We start from the raw sequence: 22,375 nt of genomic DNA, 5'->3' as shown, positions 1-22,375 counted from the left end.
TGTCAACCCTGGAATGGCTGATAAAGAGAGAATGTGTGTGTACGTGTGTGTGTGTGTGTACGTGTGTGTGTACGTGTGTGTGTGTGTGTGTGTGTGTGTGTGTACGTGTGTGTGTGTGTGTCACAATATTTGTCCTGTGTTATTGGAGCTCTGAGGCCACAGAGTCTTCTATAAACACCCAGCTGTGAATTATTCAACAAATAAACACATCTAACACCTCACACACACACTTTATCTGTGCTCACACACACATACATATTCCGACAAAATACACATTTTAGAGATGGATTAACGTTACTCAACTGACTACATGAACACACACATTTTACCGGCGTCTCAGTCACGACCATGAAACACACATATCCACACACACACACACACACACACACACACACACACACACACACACATACACACACACTCAGACGTATAACAAAGTGTGTCGATTTGATTGTTTAAAGGAGAAAACGGCTGATGGATTGAATCAACTTTAGACACACACACACACACACACACACACACACACACACACACACACACACACAGAGGCCATTTCATTTTGTCCCAGCTTAAGTGCATTTGTCTGTTGGTCAGTTCAGTGGAAGGTGAAGCTGAGACTGCTGTTACGTTCAGTGACGGGGTGACACCTGCAGGTTCACTGAGGTACTGCAGCGAACTACCTGCTCTGCTCAGATGGTCAAGGTGTGCGTGTTGCATCACCCTCAGCATCACCAACATCAGGCAAAGAAGATTTTATTTTATTGTCCTTTAATTCACGCTCTCAAATTATTATTCCAAAGAAGCAAATAACAGAATTTGAGGGTGAAAATTACTGATTTGTGCACATGAAATATACAAATATCTCTAATAAAGCTTTTTCTTTCTTTTCTTTCATTGCCATTAATGTGTCAACTTATATTTTCAGTTATGTCTGAGCCTGTGCCGGTCACAATTACAAACAGGTCCCATAACCAGGTGCAGTTTTTGGAGAAAATATGTATTATTAAAGATACAAGTGTGTGTCGATTAGTTCCTGGAGGGAAAACTCAACTCAGCCAAGACAATTGCAATTGGTGCATCTATATTTAAAATTTAAGGAACCAAACTGGAACATGACAACATAAAAACACCAATCAGAGCACTATTTGTTACTCAAACAACATGCAACAACACAAAGGGTGAGAGCCGGGGCCCCAAAACACTGCATCTAAATCTACCCTGTCAACACATCACAGCCTGATACGGAGGCCGAACGACAACAAGCTGACACACACCTGCCAGGTGCAGCGACATCAACACGCCCACTGTAGCCAGGGTCACAGAAACATAAGAGCGACATCCAACAACATCCATGTCGAGCCTCCCACATTCATCTGCTGATTATTTTTCAATTATTTAAATCGATTGATTCAACAGAATTGAAGAAATTGTGAATAAAAAATTATTACAATTTCCCAAAGCACAAGGTGTCGTCTTCAGTTCATTTCTGTCTGACGAACAGTCGAGAAACACCAAAATATTCAGTTTGCAGGAAAATAGAAACAGAAAAACAGCAAATCATCACATTTGAGAAGCCAGAGAGAGTTTAACACTTCAGCCTGATGAATACTTGATTAATTAACCGACTAATTGTAATGCTGGAATGTAACTAAGTACATTTACTCATTAAGTACAGCCTTTCAGTTCAATTTTGAGGTATTTTTACTTTAATAGGGCAAGTTAAATCCATGTTATGGTACTTAATACTTCTACTCTGCTACATTTTGGTGGCAAATACTGAACTTTTTAATCCACTACATTAACAGCTTTGTAGTTTAACTGCAGATTCAAAATATAAAGCTAATCAAATAATAAATTGTGATTTATTGATTAAGATCAAGCTACCCAGCGGTTTATACAGCAGATGAAGTTAGGCCAAGCTTTACCAGACCAGTTTTGCATGATTCCTACTTTTACAGGTTACATTTTATTGTGTTACTCGCTGTTGTAAATGAAAATACATGTATTGATTCCTTGATACTTTGATGAAAAGTACATCTGATGCATAATTAAGTACTTTTACTTCAGTATTTTGACAGCAGGCTGTGGTATTACTACTTTGACTGAAGGTAAAGTGTAGATATTCATGTCAGCTCTAATGTGCACAGGAAAGTAAAAGTTAAACAGCTTACCTTTGATGACTTCAGCTTGTGTCTCCAGTCGTCCCAGTAAAACCAGTAGCTCGTCAGACCGGGGCAGACATCCAGCAGCCCACCAGGTGATGGGCTAATCGGCGGCTAGCCACGTTAGCTACCTAGCTAGCCTAGCTTCAAGACGTTCTTCCTCTCTGCGACGCTGATGATGATTGACAGATAACTGCCGACCTTTCCTTGACCCCTCGATACGCCCCGCCCCCTAGTTACGGTTACTACGGCGACATTTTAGTTCCAGCAGGATGCGGTTAGCAAACGGTTTACCGCTAAAAGCCACGAAAACGGTATGTAATTGGTATTTTATAATATAATGTGTTCTTGATTTCAAACAGAGATAACATCAGTTTCAGCCAAATGTTTACAACGCTAGCTGAAATCTTTTCGGTAGCTAGCTAACAACCAAACTCTGTAATTTTAGGAAATATGCTGATTCACTGTCTGTGTGTGGCTGGAGCTGGGCGGCAATTAGCCTAGCTTAGCATAAAGACTCGAAGCAGAAGAGAAACAGCTAGCCTGTTATCACAGTTGACGGTTGCGGATTTAACCACAAAAAATGTATGAAAACAGTATTTCAGTATAATTTCTTTAATATAACGCATTAAGTGAACAAAGGCTTAGCTTAGCACAACGACTAACGAAGTGGGGGGGATTAATGGCAAGCCTTGTTTTATAGACTAACTTAAATAATAATTGTAGAATGTAAATTCTTCCCATGATAGCCAAGGCCCTGACTGGTAAACTGCAAAGCCGGTGTGTTAAAATAATAAAGTGTGCTACATTTTTATCAATAAAAGCTTTTTCTTAAAAGTTATATATTTTTCTTAATTCTGTTTTTCCCTTCAGGCACTGGATGCACCTTTCTGATTGAACAAACTTATCTGAATAATGATAGGCTGATATTTGAGGCTTAAAAAACACAGCAAAAGTTACAGCATTAATTAACTCTACTGCTAAAAATGAACTGTATTTCAAGTCTGTAACTCTGCCTCCCTCTAGTGGTCTACAGTCTACATGTCACCCACAAGTTGGCTGGAGATGATTGCTGTTATTTCACTTTTTTGATAATGTAGCTGTTGTGAAGCACTTTGAGACTGTAGTCGACACTTTCAAACCTGGGAATGATCAGTCGTTAGCGCTGCTTTTACAGAGTGTTCAAACCTGTGTTTATTGATCCACTGATGTGTCTGCTCACGGTTTCAAAAAGCATCTCCAATACAACACAGCCAGCATTTTACTTCAGAATAAAAATCTGTAAAAACACACACACAGATGCAAAACACACACACAGGCACACACACAAACCTTCATCATAATCAGCTCGGGAGTCAACAAGCACACACAGACACACACACACCTTAAATAGCAGCTTTTGTACAGCACACCCACACACAGACGGACAAAAACAATAAAAGGATAATTATAAAAATTAAACAATTACAGAAACACAAATCAATGACATTTAAAAATAAAAGGTACCTCATGTTGCATTTACTCATTAAAGGGGAATTTCACTGAATCTGAGGATTGAACAGGAAACAGGGAAGATGCAATTATCTGGTCTGGTTTCCTTTACCGATATAAAACATTTTTGAAATATTACAATATTATGTTTTATATACAGGTAGAGTCTTAAACATGTCAGGCAACACAACAGGAGCATTTCCAAAAGGTAGAAAAAAATAAATTAACTCAAATCAAATTATTTAAAAAGTCTCAGTTTTCAGATGGAATCAATATTTCAGTAAATACAAAACAGCAGAAATGATAACAAAACACACACATTCACATTAAGAGGTGATACAGTATGAAGCTGCAAATCTACATTCAACAGAAAGAAAGAAAGTTTCCCTTAAGCATCAATTTCTCCAAAATAACCTAAGTGGACTGACCCCCTAAGCCAACAGGTCATTAAAATTGTCCAACAGAGATTAATCCAGTGTTGGTTTGTTCAAGACTAAGTGATAAATTATTTAGTTGATAACATGTCAATGGAAATATTCCCATCACATGTGTCCAGCAGCAACATCTTGAGATCACCTTTCGTCCAAAACTCAAAGACGATTAATTTCAATCATGTAGAGCTGATTAACTGTTTGACATTTGTAAAGCAAAAATAAAATATATACTGTGAGCTTCACAAACGTGTTGATCTGCTGTAGTTCTCTGGTTTATATGATTATAGGGTTGCAGCCAATGATTATTTTCATTGTCGATTTATCTGACAAACATTTTCACGATTCATCGTTTAGTCAGTAAAATGCCCAAAAAACTGGAAAATGCTCATCACAGTTTCCCAGAGACACAAGTAACGTCTTCACGTTGTTGCTTTTGTCAAACTAACAGTCCAAAACCCAAAGACGCTTCTTTTACTGTCAGAAATGACCAAGAAAAAAAAGGCAAATCCTCACATTTAAGAAGCTGGAACCAGACAATATTTGACATTTTTGCTTAAAAAATGACTAACGATTAATCGATTATCAAAAAAATTGGCAATTATTTTTCTTTCAATCTACAAACCGACTAATCGATTATTCAACTAGGAACAAAAGAATTACTTTGGATTCTGGGAAATGAAAATGAGCATTTTTTCCTCCAATCTTTCACATTTTATACACTGAACAATTCATCAGTTGGAGTAATTGGTGTAGTTGTAGATCTACAATCATATAAAGCAGATAAATATAATAACAATATTGTTTAATTTAGTTGATCGAATGATAAATCCTTTCAGCACTACTGTTTTTTAGGAACTTGTATGAAACCACTGTCGAAAACACAAAAATAACACTTTGTTGGGATGGAAAGGACTTAACTCGTAAGCGAAACCTCAATTTAAAAAACCCGAGCCCGTTAACAGCTGGGGCAGAATCTGAATCAGACACTTTAAAGACTGCATGTAACAGAACCAGATTCAGTGACTCGAACTGGAACAGTTGAAGAAAGAAGCTGCTTTTACTAAGTTTACTTCTGTTCCGGAGGTCCAGACAGGAACCAGGGCTCACAGCTCCGTCTTCTGCCCCGACAGAGGCACCTGTGGCTGGATCTCCTCGTCCGACGACACCCCTCCGTCCGTCTTCTCCACCGGAGCTTTGCTCTTTTTCTTCTTCTTCACCTTCTTCTCCTTCTTCTTCTTGCTTGCCTTCTCTCCCTCCGAGCTGCCGTCTCCCCCCTCCTCTCCCTTTCCCTTCTTCCCTCCCTTCTTCTTTTTCTTCTTCTTCTTGTCCTCCGCGATGGCGGCCTGGTCTCCCTTCTTGTGCTTCTGTGGAGTCCAGTCCTCACTCAGGCAGGCTGGACGGAGGAATACAGGGAGGAAAGGTAGGAAATGAAGGGTGAAGGGCCGAAAGATGGAGGCAAAATGAAAAAGATGTGTGTGTGTGTGTGTGTGTGTGTGTGTGTGTGTGTGTGTGTTACCTTTGTCCTGTCCTTTGAGAACATGTTTGTCACACAGATACATGGTCAGGTCTTCTTCCTGGTTCCCTTTGTACCAGTCCTCGATCACGTCCTCATACTGCTCCACCAGCGTATCACACTGACACACACACATTTTTTATTTTTAATCACAGTTGATTTTAATTGGTTTTAATTGACAAACTACAGAAGCTCTGTTACTCACTTGTTTCCAGAACAGATTTTCATTTTCCATTTGTGAAAACAGGTGAAAAAGTACGACTAAAAACATTCCTGTTTCCTTCCAGGAGAGTTTGATACATCGTTTTGTCAAGTTATGTAACTTTACCATCGTGTCCTTCTGTTCCTATAAATATATTTTAATCTGTGCTAATCTGACACTGACTTTGGCTTTACTGATGTCAGCTGTGAGGTTTTTTTTCTTGCCTCTCAGCACAACTTAAATATCTGTACATTTTACTGGATTTTCATTCGTTTCAGTGAATTTTGTGAAAGCACCTGTTTTTTAAGGTCGGCCACTTCAGCTGAAGTCTCGTTCCAGAGCTCGTAGGGAATATCCATCACCACGTTCACTCCTTTATTCACCAAACCATGAAGGGTGGAGAACGTCTCGGACATGCCCTGCAGACACACACACACACACACACACAGACAGACACACACACACACAGACGTAACAGTGCTGTCAAACAGAATGAAAACTTGTACCATGAAGCAGCTCATCCTCATGCAAAAGTGAAAAATGTCCAAACTGCTCTAAACTGGAGGGCTTTTATCTTAAAGCAGCTGCAGGTGTGTGACATACAGTACATGTTGTAAGCCATCTCACTGCCTGTAAGCTGATTGAAGTTTGTTTCAGTGTGGAGACAGGTCTGTCTCACTGCATTGGACAAAACGCAGTGAAAAAAAGTTGACCGAAAAGACAAACACTTCAAGTACTACAAAAGCAGTTAGCTTTAGTAGTACTGTAGTGTGCAGCTGTACTGTACCATGGGACATGGTGGTTTTGCAGGTGTCATGTTTTAAAAGGGGGTTCCTTTGCATGATCACTTCCTCAATCTGAATATGAACCACTTTACTGTCACTTTAACGGTCTGAAATATGACAGAGGAACTTATTTACAGGCCAAATAAAGTTTAACAGTAACGGCTGTGAGACTGAACCAAAAACACACAGGAAATGATCTGAAAGAAGTAAAGTAGCAGAATCTGTTGACAACACACACACACACACACACACACACACACACACACACACACACACTGACCTTGGCAAAGCGGTTACTGCCGGTCCTCTCTTTGTGCAGACTGTACTCCAGCAGCCTCTGACACACATTTTCTACAACCTCGATGAATCTCAGGTCTCTGTGGGGGAAGACAGAGAAAGAGAGAGATCAGGACACCTGCCGTTACATCGCTCGGCTCAAAGCCACCAAACTCTGTTCAAAAAAACAACAATTTTACCTCGCAGAACACGGGAGCTGCCGCTAACGTTACCACTACCTCGATCAGCTTCATTAGTTTGTGTTGTTGTAAGTTTGAACCTGCCAGCTGAGGTGATCGACTGACCTGATAACTGTTTTATGTAAAACACATAAGTGTTGTACTCCTGCTGCTAGTAGCTGAAATTGAGATGATTGAATCATGTTAAAATTTTTACACTTTGAACGAGTTAAAGGCTCAATGACACCGAGCTGCTCTGTTATCACACATCAACCAGCAGCCTCAGTTCAGCAGCAGCTTCCCTGTTCTATAATAAGTTTCTCCACAGGAACTGAGGCCTGACCAAGTTCCTGTCCCCTGCTGCCGAGTGTGTGAGTGTGTGTGTGTGTGTGTGTGTGTGTGTGTGTGAGAGAGAGAGAGAAAGATCCAGAATCATCTGAGCAAACCCTCGTTCTGCAGACAGCAGAGTTGTTGGTTCAGTTTCTCCTGTGAAGTGACTTAAAGCACCGCAGATGAAAAGACACTCACGACTTGCTGTACTTGATCGGCGGCGCCCCCTTGCTGTCTATGAAGTGGTAGTTCCTGTCGATCACTTCTTTGGTCTTCCCCGTCTCATGAAACGCAGACTTCATCTCGATACTGACGAACTTGCACACTGGAGGAGGAGAAAGTGAGAGCGTGTTTACTGGAGAACCGGATCTTCTGCATCTGTGAACTGTGTCTGTGCCGGTTTACATGTTAGCAGACGGGAGAATGATGGTGGGGGAATAACAAAAATGGGCTAAAAATGAGTTAGAAATCGTGCAAAAGCAGCGATTAATGTGTTTTTAAGGTTAAAATGTCAAACTCAGGAAATACTTTGGTTATAGTTGTTCAATAATTTGGAGGATCAAAATGTCTCATTCTACATTGGCCTAAGAAATATCTAAAATCAATCAGGCTTACATTACTCTTACAACCATCTATATTTTATTGCTTCAAACATCATGATTTCAATAATTCTATTAATAAAATTAGCAATTTCATATATATATATAAAAGGTTATAGATATATGAAATGTTCAAGGTTTAATTAAAGGTCTGAGTCACTCACTTTATTCCTGCTCTTGGCTTGTTGAACAATATTAGCTATTGTTAGCATAATTAGCTGAATTAACAATCGTTACATCATTCATTTTCTTACATTTTCCAGATCTAATTGTAGAAATAAAAAAGATTTGACAGATAAACTAGCTCCTGCTCACACTAACACATGCTACATGAGTAACATTTGGTCTTGTGCCAGTTAACGTTAGAGGACGTTGTTGACATGTAAACACTGGTTGAAGCTGGACGAGCTTTAATCTAACAGCCCTCAGTGTCCTCCTCAGTGTGAACCACCACACAGTGTCCCCTCCTCTCCCGCTGCTGTGGGCCCCCGCAGGTCCTCGGACCCGGCTCTGAGAACCGAGCCCTGCTAACACAGACACTTAGCTTACCTTCACATTTGTTGGGAAGATGAACCCAGTCATCCTCCCCTCCATTCTTCGCTGCTCCGACCGACGAAATTATCAAGAAAACCGTCAAGAATCCCGCTAAAATCATATCGGCGGCTCAGTCTGACTCTTTATCCGCGTATAAAAGTCGTTTTGTGGTTAAAAAGCCGGTGGAGGACCGTTATTTTTCTGTTTCCACATCCTTCTGTGGCTCAGCACAGCTGCAAAACCTCAATGTAATCACTTCCGCTTTGGGCGCGACGCACACTGAGCTCTCGGCCAATCAGAGAGGTAGTAGTGGCAGCGGCTGGACCAATGAGAGGCAGAGGAGGGCCCGAAAGATTGTAAAATGGAAGAGGTATCACTCTGAGCCTATTTCATGGCACAGCCAAACAGGAAGTGGACCTCTCATTGATTTTCACCTGTTTTGACTGAATGTTTTAAACAGCTATAATAATAATAATAATAATAATAATAACAATAATAATAACAACAACAATAATAATAATAATAATAATAATAATAATAATAATAATAACAGCAACAATGGAGTGAGAGATGGAAAAGTGACATTTCTTTATGTACTTTTAGTTGTTGATTGTGAAATGAATTGTACCAACTAAATACTGTTATATTATTATTTGTTTGTAAATCAGGGAAAGGTTGTTGTTCTCTTAGTTGAGAGGAGGGTCCAAAGAAAATATTGAATATGTCCCATATATATAATATATCCCCATCCCAATATATATATATGAATAGTCCCATAATTAATTATATTTTATTCCTTTTTTCCTGGAGACCAAAGAGCAGGAAACGTTGAAGGCAGTCTTTCCACAAGCAGATCAGAATGTGCACAGCTTGTTTTTTCCTGATGAGTAACTCCTCCTGTCTGTAGAGCATCTTTGACTGCAATGTTCTGCAATTTTCAACTTCATCCGACAGAGGGCGCCACGCACACACACACCTGAAGTTCAGTGTCACTGGTTACACAACACTGATTTGAAACCAAACTGTGTGTGTGTGTGTGTGTGTGTGTGTGTGTGTGTGTGTGTGTGTCAGCATCACCATCCGTTCAGAAGAGACAGTCATCAGAGTTGTGATATGTCAAGGCCCGCTTGTTGCCAACGGTGACGCATGTGCTGACATTTGATTGGTTTGGGGTCAGCGGACATGATTATTTAGCCAATGGCCTTTGACCAGCTGCACGCCACATTCAGATAGGTGAGTGTGAGAGTGTGTGTCTGCACGACTAAACAGAAAAGACACAACATAGACTTCAAAACAAGACAATGACATGAATCATTAATAGTTTTTATTAATCAGTCACCCACATACAGAACACAGCTGTGACACTGTCCAGTAATCACATACCGGTGATTATTGATGAAAGGAGAAACAGTTCATGTGTCCATTCAAACCTGTAATCTTCTTTAATCTCTTTAAAAGTTGTCGTCAGAACCTGGCCCATGTTAGACTGCAAGTAACCATAGAAACAATGCTACAAATGCTTTAAAAAGGGAACTTGATGTCTGAAATAAGTCGTTAAAGTGAAAACAGACGACTAACTCAGGTGAAAACACGAGTCCTCGTCTTTAATGGAGCTGTGGCAGCAGACAGAGATGGTGCCAGGCTGCCAGCCCGGCTTGATTGCCAGTCACCCTTCATTTTCTCGGATGGCAGAAGAAGTGGCACAGTGAGAGCGAGGTTTATGAACCCACTCTGAGCACAGATGGTGTCGTTGTTCTTCAGCCATTAGATGGTATCACTTGTGATCTGATGGTTTCTCTGTGAGCTGATGTCAGATGTCATTACAGCCGCCACCAGTGAGGAGAACCTGTCTGCGGCTCCTCAGGGGGGCTCTCTGATTGGCTGCTAATGAATGATTTCTACTCCATAAATCAATGTAATTAACAGGGTCAATTACATGAAGTGTCTTTATCAGATAAGGCGTGTGCGTTCTTGTTAAGTTGGTGTCGTCTGTCCTGATGGAGTTCAGTTCAGATGTGTTTACACTCCACGAAATCGCTGCTTAAAGTCCTCCTGACAATGAAAGTCAGGCTTTTCCTTCAGCGCAGCAGACTGATGCTGGAAAAGATCAATTTAGCTTGTTCTTGTCCCTGAAGATTAATGTCAAATTATCTGAAATGTCCGTCAAAGTCTCGCTCAAAGTCAGTTTGAAGCTGTCGTTGAACTTTTCGCAGTACAGACGTGGTTTTAGGCTCTTTTGAAGGGATACAGAAGCTCTTTCAGTTCTGCTGCCATTAATCTATGTTCAGATGCTTTTCTTCTGTTTTTACTTACTGAATTAAATGAATAGAAAATAATCCAACTCATCACTCAGGATCACTGTAAAAGAGAGAGAGAGAAACTGAGTTGACTAATTTTTAACCTTTTTTTAATCAATTCTGACTTTTTTTATCTGAAATTTTGAATTTAAACTTCGAACTCTGACTTTTTTTCCTGAAGAATTAAGTTTTTAACTCTTTTTCTATTATCTTTTTAGAAACCTGACTCTTTTTTTTGTACAATTCTGATTTTTTCGCCAAATTCTGACTTTAAACTTTGAAAGCTGACATTTAAAAAAAATTTTTTTTAGAAATCTTTTTCTTTTTTGTTTTATCTTCACTATCATGACCTTTTTTTTTTAATCAGAACTCAAAACATTATTTCACAGCGGCCCTAATCCTCTTCTGTCCTGTAAAAATCAGAGGTATTTGAGGACTCTGATCCCCGAGGAACTCAAACGCATCGTATCATCCACAGTAGAGGAGAAACATATGTGCGTTTGCATCCTGAAATACAGTTTGAATGTGTCAGACTGCATTTATGCGTGTGTGTGTGTGTGTCCATATGTGTGTGTGTGTGTGTGATAGAGAGGGAAATAAAGCTCCACAGTGAGATGAGAGTGTTTCTCAGTAGTTCAATAATAGTCCAGTTTTTCTGAGAGGTGCTTCAGTATACCGCTGCCTGCCAAAAGGACAGCCAGCTTCTCATTCCACGGCACACACACACACACACACACACACACACACACACACACACAGATCAGTGTGTGTCTCATAGCAGAGCTTGACACTGAGTTGGTGGAGGGGAGGTTGATGTAGAGAGAGAGAGAGAGAGAGATGAAAGCAGGTTTTATTCAGCAGTGCGGCCCACACAACGGGCAAGCGAGGGCTTTGTTAAAAAACTCTCATCTCTCCATATCTCCCTCTCCTCTGCTCTCCCTTTCAGCCGTTCCTTGAATAAAGTAATAATACATTCAGATTATATAGCGGCTCGTTGAAACAGCTCCCTCGCCCTCGACGCGCTGCGGTGCAAAGAGAGGCGGCTTTTAACGGCTCAAACACAAACGGTCGACTGGAACAACGAAAGCGACCTGATCACTAAAAGCATCCAGAACAAACAGGCAGGACAGAGCAGGAGTGGGATCGGAGGCTTTGTGTTCAGACGAATAGTGTTTTTCATCGCAAAGTTTGAAGCATTAGCGCTGAAATGCTGCCCACTGCTCGTTCTCCAGTCGCTTTATAAACATTTTCTGACATTTACATCAAATACAAATCCAGATTTTTTTCTCCTCATCATGCTTCTAGTGACAAGAAGAATATATAATAATAATCTGACTGTTGTATTCAGAATATGTTTTGATATGTTTGACAACTGTGTGTCGAACAAAGCGTTCGACACACAGTTGTCAAACATATCAATACATATTCTGAATAAAACAGCTTCACTACTTTTTTAAAAAGAAAGTGACTGTGCACTGTCACTCAACACAATCTATAAATGCATCCCCTCAATGTTGTGTCATTTTTTTATTGAAAACGAGATTAAATATAGATATTTTTTAAGGTATTGTCCCGAACACTTCGTCTCTTCCTGCTCAGCAAAACGTTAAAAACATTTTCTCGTCAAATTTCTGGTGTTTCCACTCGAGTGTGTAAATTGGAAATGGGCGTGAAAACGGTTGCGTTGACACATTTAAAGATAACTGTTACATTACTGCGTTATCTCCTGAGAAAAGTACTTAAGTGTTACCAAAAATGACAGTAAAACCCATTAGCGACTTGATGCGCATGTGGGTTATATTGTCCAGAGGCATGTAGCTATCTGTACATGAACCTTTAAATGTCGATGCATTTAAACTTCTGACTTCTGGTTGCTCATTGGACATGAACAGCTGTCGCCTCGATGAAAGTCCACTGCTTTGTGACTTCCTCCTTTGCTGCTGTGATAATCACTACGGCCACTAGAGGTCCCCAGCTAACGCGAAACATAAATATGGGTCGTAATAAGCTGCTTTCACGGGCAAAACCTAAACCGTCTGATGAGGAGGGTAAACTGTAAACAAAACGTGACCTTTTACTTGATTGTGTTAGCTTAAATAACATCTGTTGCTAAACGTAGCTCGCTAGCTAATCATCTAACCGTCTTACTGAGTCTCCTGTTGACTTTATAAATCGTCAAGCTGACACATTTTGCAATAAGACTCCTGTGAAAGGGGTTTTAAATATGCACATGATGGCTAACAGACTCAGCTGACACTATTGTGGATAATATTGTATGCTAGCATCAATAAAGAAGCCTAACCTCAGTAAAAAAACTGCTCCAGGAGCTGCACTCTCACATGAATATACAAAATCATATAAATAAGTAAAGATCAGTTTCACATGTAACCCTCCTCTGCTTACATAAGGAAATTCTCTGCACTTGACCTGATTAGATGGATCCAGCCTATATTTGGCGTCAGAAAAACCACATCCTCACAGTTTCATGGTGAGCAGGTATTTCTGCTCCCGCTCGCTCTGTCAGAGGAGACAGTCGGGCTTCTCAGAGCGAGTCCTCGTCTCCGAACGGGTCTAAAAATAACCCGAGCTGCAGAGCCGGAGCAGACAAAGCCAGCAGCTCCTGTTAGAAGTGACTTCTGTCGACGGCAGTTTACACCGAGAGCTTTAAAGGACGCGTCGCAGGTGTTTTGGTGTCGACACATGTTGGGGCAGGTACGGGGAGGAGTCTTCTGGATTATGGGGGGCAACGGAGGCCGCCGTCGTCGCTTTAAAGACTAAAGACTTCCATCACAATCAGCTCGATTTCTCCCCTCTAGTGTGAAAAATCTAAAAGTTTAAAGTTTAAAAGAACATCCAAACTCTTGGTCGTCCTCTCGAGCGCAGCAGTAAATAACTTGTGACGTAAAGTGCTGCGGATGTGAGGAGAGAGGCTCGTACCTGTCCACCCGTGAAGAGGATTTAATGAGGAATCACTTTTAATAATGGAAACCGGAGCCGTAGTTCAGTTCATGAGACGGGCACCGAGAAACTTGTGTAACACACGGCTGAGATGGGAGGAAATGGAAATTATGCTCGTATGAAATTGTAATAAAAGTGATGAACCACAGATAACAGAAGGAACCGTTCTTATTATCAGGAGAATATCATCAGGGTTATTGGACCCAGTGCAGCTTCAGCTCAAGAAATGATTTGCATTACAGGAACTTTAAAGGTGCAGTATGTAAGAATTGGCCAAACAAACAGGGGGCAGCGTTGACTAGAGTCACTGCTAACTGTAGCTGCTGTCAGCTAGTTAGCTCAGCTAGCAGTGCAGCTAGAAGTCTGGAGAGAGGACGTGCTTACTTTCGCTTTCTTTACAGTATTAATGAGGTAATAAAACAAACTCGGAAGTGTTTATTTTGTTCCATAAGTGAATAAACAAGCTGTTCTCAGAGGAAAATAAGGTGTAAGGTGGCAGGGTCCGCCACATATGAACAAAGTAAACCAGTATAAACTGTGTGGTCCTTTAAGGTCAGGCACTGTTTATTCAGTTTCAGTTTAAAGAGACAGGAAACGATGGAAGTCAAATAACCAGTCCAAACACAGCCCACTTTTCTAAGGATGCCTTTATTAAAGAGTCAACAACGTGCGCTAGCCGTCCGGTTCTAGAAAAATAACACAGTCATACATTCATCCATGTGGAAATCCCAAAAAACAAAGAAAAACAAGGACAGGTTTCATTTTTAAAGCTCAAAATCCCTTTAGAAGGTGAGAGGGGAACCTGAATCATGTCGTATGTGTTGTGTGTGTGTGTGTGTGTGTGTGTGTGTGTGTGTGTGTGTGTGTGTGTGTGTGTGTGTGTGATGAGCAGCCACGACACAGCGTTTTGTAAATCAGACTTTTACCACCTCATTGAAACAAAATGATCACGACACATGCACTCTTCTCTCAGTCCTCACCGGGAACAGCTGAAAAAGACGCTGTGTGGACAAGAGCCCTTAATTGACGCTCTGCAGCCAATCAGAGTCGAGTGCTGTCTGGTTTTGTCGGTTGAAACAGGAAGTGAACAGAGCGGTCTCTCACTCGGCAGCCATCTTGTGTAGCTGTCACACCACCAACACGACGACACAGTCAGCTCACACACATGTAGTAACTGTGGTTGTGTGTGTGTGTGTGTGTGTGTGTGTGTGTGTGTGTGTGTGTGGGTATACCTCTGCAGGTGGTCTGATAGACTGTGATGCAACGACACACACACAAACAGACACACACACACTCCTAAGATCTATACTGGTGGACAAGGCTGTTGTCCTCATTTGCCTTGGAGGCAGAGTGAAGCCACGCAGGGCTGTTACCGCTGTGTGTGTGTGTGTGTGTGTGTGTGTGTGTGTGTGTGTGTCTGTGTGTGTGTGTGTGTGTGTGTGTGATTCACATTACAGACATCACACAGGGTTATTAAAGCAGACTGGAGGCTGCAGACGCCTCAAACTATTTACAGTCAAACATGCGGCTGGTCACTGCTCGTGTGTGTGTATGCCTGTGTGTGTGTGTGTGTGTCTGAGGAATAATGCATGAGATGAACCTTGTGTCTTTCTCTTCCTTGCTATCAAAGTGTAAACTGTGTGTGTGTGTGTGGTCCCATCTGTGCCTTTAGAGGACGTATCGTCTCCAATGATGCTCAGTTTGTTTCTCTATCGCATCACACACACACACACACACACACACTGATACAAACAGTTTCAATCAACAGAATTTAATTATGGATTGTGGCTGGATCAATACTCCCTGTGCGACACACACACATCCTGCAGGGTGTTGCAAGGGCCGAGCCATAATCAATACGGATCTATGAGAGTGATTGACTGTCTGACCGTGTGTGTGTGTGTGTGTGTGTGTGTGTGTGGTGTTAATAACAGGTGCTGACCCCTCACACACACACACACACACACACACACACACACACACCGTGGCTGCCAGCAGCAACAATCAATCCATCCCTTTCAATAATCAATACTCGTCTGTCTGCATCCCTGTGTTCATTTCCTCCCTTTCAAAATAAAAGTCCTCGGTGTAGAAGCACTGACGTTTTAATTTAGCATGAAAGTGGACTTTCAAACATCTGGTGGTGTAGGAGTGTGTGTGTCAGGGGAACTGATGAAGCGTGATTGATTATCAAACCCTCCGGCTCTGGTCCGGTCCGTCTGCAGCCTCTGTGAGTCGTATTGAGCTGGAGTGGATATTAGCTGGTGTCGGTGTTTTGGGAAGCAGGTCCGAACTTTCTTTATTCTATCCTAAGCTGTAATAACTTCACCTACGATGTGTCACTGACGCTGATTCTGTTGATCTGTGAAGAAATCAATTAACTCGCTGTAAGACCGAGCTAACGGATCAAACCATCGATTGATTAAACGCCCGGAGCTTTGCATCGTTTAACTGTTAATCCATGTTTTTCTAATATCATTCAAGATGGATTATTGTTTTAATTTGGCCACTATGGATGATTTTATTTGTCTCCAAATCACGTCGTCACATCTAATTTGACACATTTGTTGTTGTTTCAATGTAAAAATGACAGAAAACTGAGACGTGTGTCGTCATCACTGAACACCGATGCCAGGATGCCCGGCAGCGTCCTCGCAGCTCTCCGGCGTGACATTATGATTGCAGGGTGGGTCTCCATGGTTACGCCGTGACATTTTAGGGATGTTGATTCAATGACGGGTTTTGTGCCGCCGTCGCTGCCAAGACAGCCGGTGGTGAGGTCAGAGTGAAAACCAAAATCTAGAGGAGGAGAGGAGGTATTATAATAACGTGAGAGGACTCAGGAGGGATCACAAAGGGCAAAACGCTCAGCCAGCGGCTACTCATCACACCAGCTGATCGTTTCAGTGTGTGTGTGTGTGTGTGTGTGTGTGTGTGTGTGTTGCAGGTAACTGTGGTTTTTTTTTTTGATCAAACATGCATAATTTCTCTACTTCGTCGCTGACAGTCGTATATTAACCAGAGTAAAATTCAACAGCCTCTGCTCATGCCAACCGTTTGAAGTCGCCGCGCCGAGCCACTTCAAGGAAAAGAAAAGAAAAAAAAGAAGGAAAAAAAAAGAAAAACATGATGAAATTCTGGTGAAATTTCCCTTTAAAATAGATTTCCCAGATAGAAAGGCAAACTCGACTTCGACTCGTCTCCCCCCTTCTGAAATCCTTCCTCGCCTTACCTTCGCTCCTTTTTCTTCCACCCTTTCCTTTTTGTTCACCCGTCATCCATCATCCGTCATCCGTCCTCCCTCACAATAAATATCACCGCATGTTTTCATTCATCAGGTTAAAGTGTACTTATTAAGGAAGAGCTGAGCGAGAAGCCAGGATATCAGAGGCAACTCAAATAGAAGCAAAGACAGTCTTTAGAAACCAGAATAGTCCTCATTACTATTATTAGAAGTCTCTTATTATTATTATTATCGTTATTATTATTACTAGTATAACTGTTATTAGGATAAAATAAAGTTCCTTGGCCCTTGTTGATGCAGAGAGAGAGGGTGCAGGCTATCGACAGCAGAGCGATGGTTCCGTCCCAGTCCGTTTCATCCCAGAGTTTAATCCGTCCGATCCCAGAGTTAAAGGGAAAGTTAATCCATCTGTCCAGTTTTCATTTGGAAGTGTGGTAAAGTGGTTTAACGAGAGTGTGACTCCATTTTTTAATCCGATTCAGATCAGAAGTTTCGGTTAAAGGGAAAGAAAGCAACTGAAGAGTCACTTCGGCTGTTTGTAATTTCCGTAGTAATCATGCGTGTTTGGATCTTCCAGTGAAAAGAAGAAAAATGTGAACTCTCCTTTAAAAAGAAAAGAAAAGGCAGATGTTTATAAAGACAGTTTGGACGTGAAGCGATCCTCAGAAGTTTGAGAACATTTCCCCACGGACCATGATCAAACATGAATCTGCTGACGAGTCCGGAGTTACTCTTTGAGCGATGAACTTTTAAACTCTGGAAACACTCCCAGAGACTACAGAAGCTATTTCTATTCATGTGATGTTATCGCAGTGTTAAGTCGAGAGCGGGAAAAGAGACACTGATGAGGAAATTCACATGTAATCCTAAATCTAGTTCCAATAAAATACACACTGAGAGACTTGAAAACTTCAAAGTTATCTTGCTAGCTCGTTCAGTTTGGTCAGCTCATTGTTGTGTTAGCTTGCGAGCAGGTTACCTTGGTAGCTCCCGCACTTTCTGGCTAGTTAGCTCATTCAGTAGCCAGTTTGGTACCTTGCTTACTAGTTAGCTAACTTATTGTTGTGTTAGCTCACAAGCAGGTTACTTTGGTAGCTCCCTCACTCTCTAGCTAGTTAGCTAATTCGGTAGCTGGTTAGTTTGGTACCTCGCTTGCTTGTAAGCCGACTCACTGTTATGTTAGCTCACGTTATAACGCAAGTTATGTTGATAGCTCCCTCGGTCTCTAGCTAGTTAGCACATTCAGTAGCCTGTTAGCTTGGTTTAGGATGACATTTAGCATTATCTTTAAGTAAAGCTAACACTGTTGTCAGCCTGTTGAGCAGCAAATACTGTTGTTAGCCTATTGGAGAAGCTAATACCAATGTTAGCCTGTTGGAGAAGTTAACAGTGATGTTGGCCTGTTAGATAGGCTAACACAGACATTAGCTTATTAGCTTAGAATACCCCTGACATCTCCTCCATCAACACGACTAATGCCTCTGACTCATCAAATCAGAGCAGCCGTCTTTTCTTGAGTAACAAGCTAGCTAGCCAATGACGAGTGAAGTTAAATAGCCGTTGTTGTAGACACAGTTAGCCTCGTCTAAACACAGACAGACATGACAGAATGAGTGATGATCAATGTGATGAGATAGGACACAGCCATGGATTCAGGAAGATTGGACTTTTCCTGTCTTTGAAACTTAAGTTGGACAAAGCGCTTTGGAAAGTTCTTTGATCATGTCAAACTGTCTGGATGAACACCTGCCCTTTCCGGATCCCTTCTGTCCTCCCAGGTGTTTCCGGAACCACCGCTGAACCCGCTCCGTTCTTTTGAAATGTCGCGTTCTAGGCTCCGTTGGACTCCCGCCCCTCCTCCACCTCTCTCTCTGTCTCTCTCCCTCTGAATGTGTTCAGCCACTTGCAAACAAACAAAGGAAAAACAGTCCGGTGGTCCGTCTCTCCTATAGCTGTGTGGTGACAGAGTCCTCTATGACCTCGCAGCTGTCCTCTATGACATCGTCGCACGGTCCCACCCACCCGCCCATCACCATCAACCCCCCTCCTCTTCCCCCTCCTCCGTCCACGCCGCCCTCGCCCGCTCCTCCTACGCCTCCGCCCTGGAAAACGTCCTCGCTGGAGTCCAGGAGCCGCGAGCTGGACTCGGACATGTTGGAAGCACAGTGCAGGGATTGGCAGGGGCACGGGGGCGGGAGGGGCAGCGCCAGGAGCGAGTCCCGCCCGTTCGTTCTCCGCGGGGAGAACGAGGGGTTATTGATGTCGACTGAGCGGCCCACCTCGTTCAGGTGAGTCTCGCTTCTGGTCACGCCACTGAGTCCGAAGTCGGAGTGGCTGTGGCTCCCCAGGGGGCGGAGCAACCCGTCGGAGATGGTGTAGGAGGGCGGGGACTGTAAGGGGAGAGGCATGGGCGGGGCTCTGCGTTTGGAGCGTGAGAACAGGTAGGAGAGGCGCTTGAATGAGTCTGCCTTTGTTCCCGGAGCTGAGAAGCGCTGCAGGCGACTCCTCGTGCGAGCGAGTGATGAGGAGAAGGAGGAGGAGAACGATGAAGACGGGGAGGGCAGGACGCTGGTGGAGGACGGAGGGATGACGGTTGTCTTCAGCCCGTTGCTCTTTGGTTTCCCCTCCTCATCCTCCTCCTCTTCCCCCCATCCGACGCCCTCCTCCAGCTCCCTGTCGTCACCCTCGCCTCCTCTTTCTATCTGGGTCATTCCAGAAATGGAGCGCACCAACGCGGACACGCCGAGCTGCGGTGTCGGCTGCTTGTCGTCCTCCAGCGGGGTCATGAAGGTCACGCCCTTGGACTTCTGGCCTCCACCTCCACAACCGTCACCCGATTCGCTGTCATCCTCTGAGGCCAGGCCGCCGTCTTCTCTCGCTGTCTCGCTGGAGGAGGAGTAATGTCGCCGGGGAGGACGGCGGTTCCCGAGGAGATCCAGGACCTCGTAGCGGAAACTGGAGATGTCCTGCTTCAACTCCTGCAAAGAGACAGAGAGAGAGAGAACTCATGTTTAGATACGTGATGAGAGACTGACGAGTTCAGAGGTTGAGAAAGAAAGAAAGAAAGAGAAAGTCAATATTGGTCTTCAAATATTAAAATATAATAAGACCAGTTTGACTTCGGCTAAAAAGTCAAATTTCCTCTTGAAATGAAACTGACTTTTTGTGCCAGGAAATTGAATTTTATATCAGGAAGGCTGCGACGTTTGTTCTACAGCTTTAAATGGAATAAATATCTGATATTCAGGGGAAAAACATGAGAGACTAGAAGAAGAGGGTGAGGAGGGGAAGTGGAGACTGCCGGCTGAATGAGAGAGGGGAGGTGAAACATCAATTTGTAGAGGCAGCGGGTGAAGAGGAGGGTAAGGACTCGGGAGGATGGCGGTGAAGAGAGGGAGATCGAGGTCAAGAGACAGGCAAAAAAGAGAAAGAGAGAGAATGGGTAAGTGGAGGAAGTGAGTGTAAAACGAGAGAGGGGTCCGTCGAGGGAAAACACTCATTTTATATAACTAAATAAGTTGCTTCACTCACTTAAACCTGATTCACTTTAAAGGCTTTACTGCCATGGCCTTGATACGTGTCTGATTATATTGCAGCGCTTTAAAAAAAAAGCTAAATAAAAATGAAAGAAAATCCACTCTGAAGCTAATCAGGTGCAGCATTTAATTAACACACAACAGACGAGGACAGCGTTATAATTGATGCGTCATTTCACACATCTGTCTTCATTCACAGTCATTCTATGATTAATGCTGCAACAATAAGGATTATAATTGATTAGTCTTTTAGGCCAAATATCCTCAAATGTGAGGATTTTGCTGCTTTTCTCTGTTTTGTATGAATGTAAACTGAGTAAATCAGAGCAAAGAATGTTATTGCTGGATTTTAACCCATCACAGATGTTCTGGTGTCAGCGAAATACTGGCTGATGCGCAGAACTACAGAAATGTCGGAGATAAGTTTGAGGTCATTAGGAAACAGTGTGTCCTTCACACAGGAAGTCTAAAAAAACAAGGTCTTTGCTCTCCTGGACTCCAGATGCTCCTCTAGAGCTCGTTCGTTCCAGCTGCTTGGTCGGTTAACGCTAACAGGGTCGCTCGTTAATCCAAAACACAGCTGTCTGTCCCTCCCCTCCCGTCTGTTAGTCCGATTAACCTCACAGAAAGACACATTATGTGTCTGATGTTTGCATTAAATTCCCCAAAATGAATGAACACCACAAACATGGCTTGCTGTCACTCAAAGCGGCCTAATAATGCGTAACTTTGAGCCTCAATATCATTTAAATGAGTGAGTTGTATAAAACTACCGTCGTCATGAAGGGATAAATTGGCTGTAGAGACCAGAACTGTTGTTTGTACCAGGCTGTAAACATGTTCATGACATTATAACATCAGCTCTTACGGCGATTGACTCGCATTTGAAGCCACCCCCTCTAGTGGCCGTTAAAGGAACTGCGGTTTTCGGTACTTCCACGTTGGCTTCATTTTACAGCCCTGGAGGAAACTGCAAGCGCAGTCTGTGAGGAGAGCTGTTTGTTTCCTCGTATTTTCCCTTCTTCACAGGGAAACGTGTTTCTGAAGATAACTTTTACCCAAACATGCAGCATGTTCAGTCTGTTGACCAGCGTCTCAGGCTTCTGGGGGAAATAATGCTGATGGTTCACACAACTTGACTCGAGCTTTACAGAGAATTAACATAAATGCCTACGTAAACATTTACTCTGTTTACTTCTGCTGTAGCTCTGCTTCTCTGTCCACACAGAGAGCTACGAGCCAAACAACCCAGCAAACCTGAATCCCTTTTTGAAAATACAATCACAGCCACTCCATCGTTTTTCTCTTTCCGTCGCCATATGGGATCCAAATGTGGCACTCAGTCGGCGCCACTCTTCAGGGAGTAAAACCCTGATTTACTTCAACATGCACCTGATGTTAGTTACACATTTTAAACACGCCGCTGCCCGTTGTGACCACTCATCCTTCACGTTAACGCACACAAACACTCTCCGGGTGTGAAGGAGATTGAGCTCCATGTGCACCTGATGTTGTTTTTGCATTAAAAAAAAAAAAAAAAAAAAAACCCCAAAGGAAGTTTCCACTTCAAAGCCCAGGCTGGGCTCCAGAGGCATCATGGGAAACAGAATAAATTACAGCTCAGAAGATTTGGGAAAAGCAAAGTAACTCTCCTGTGTTGGTATTGATCGGAGCTGTAGATTCTGGGCAGCAGACGAGACTCGGCAGGTGGTAGCTATTAAAACTCTTTTAATCTTTTAATAAATCTTTGCAGGCACGGCTCTGCCTTTGGTATCAATTAAACCTGCATTGTTTACCGCAACACGAACACAATAAACAGACGCTGTGCAGCTGAT

At 42.6% G+C, this 22,375-nt stretch overlaps 2 protein-coding genes and 1 long non-coding RNA gene across 3 annotated transcripts in view; all 3 read right to left on the bottom strand.

Annotated features, from left to right (window-relative positions):
• The window catches only part of LOC311251380, a 58,343-nt gene extending 55,823 nt beyond the window's left edge, over positions 1-2,520 (bottom strand). The window contains exon 1 of the long non-coding RNA XR_014621387.1: positions 2,172-2,520. This is a non-coding gene — a long non-coding RNA (uncharacterized lncRNA). The remainder of the gene's footprint in view (positions 1-2,171) is intronic.
• An 811-nt stretch (positions 2,521-3,331) lies between these two features.
• Positions 3,332-8,767, bottom strand: cnpy3 (canopy FGF signaling regulator 3). Its single transcript, XM_084344172.1, has 6 exons — positions 8,521-8,767; positions 7,571-7,697; positions 6,868-6,964; positions 6,099-6,221; positions 5,604-5,721; positions 3,332-5,480 (listed from the first exon to the last, which is right to left on the bottom strand). Exons 1-6 carry the CDS (start codon positions 8,624-8,626, stop codon positions 5,191-5,193), a joined length of 861 nt encoding a protein of 286 aa, XP_084200298.1. The 5' UTR covers positions 8,627-8,767; the 3' UTR covers positions 3,332-5,190.
• Positions 8,768-14,389: 5,622 nt separating this feature from the next.
• trpc5a (transient receptor potential cation channel, subfamily C, member 5a) overlaps positions 14,390-22,375 on the bottom strand; it is a 109,771-nt gene continuing 101,785 nt past the window's right edge. Inside the window, exon 18 of the mRNA XM_084344171.1 lies at positions 14,390-19,982. Coding sequence (XP_084200297.1) covers positions 18,951-19,982 — 1,032 coding nt within the window. The 3' untranslated portion in view covers positions 14,390-18,950. The remainder of the gene's footprint in view (positions 19,983-22,375) is intronic.

This window comes from Pagrus pagrus, assembly GCF_965226575.1.
Source record: "Pagrus pagrus genome assembly, chromosome: 22".
NCBI classification, from domain to species: domain Eukaryota; kingdom Metazoa; phylum Chordata; class Actinopteri; order Spariformes; family Sparidae; genus Pagrus; species Pagrus pagrus.
The sequence above is the reverse complement of the archived record's forward strand: the minus strand, read 5'-3'. Positions and strand labels throughout refer to the sequence as shown.

What these genes read in the sequence shown, in the direction of transcription:
- cnpy3 (XM_084344172.1), bottom strand. Translation starts at nt 8,626, where the DNA reads ATGATTTTAGCGGGATTCTTGACGGTTTTCTTGATAATTTCGTCGGTC. An exon ending in CCGATCAAGTACAGCAAGTC is followed by an intron (nt 6,965 to 7,570) that starts GTGAGTGTCTTT and finishes CTTCCCCCACAG; the next exon opens with AGACCTGAGATTCATCGAGG. An exon ending in TGGCCGACCTTAAAAAACAG is followed by an intron (nt 5,722 to 6,098) that starts GTGCTTTCACAA and finishes TGTGTGTGTCAG; the next exon opens with TGTGATACGCTGGTGGAGCA.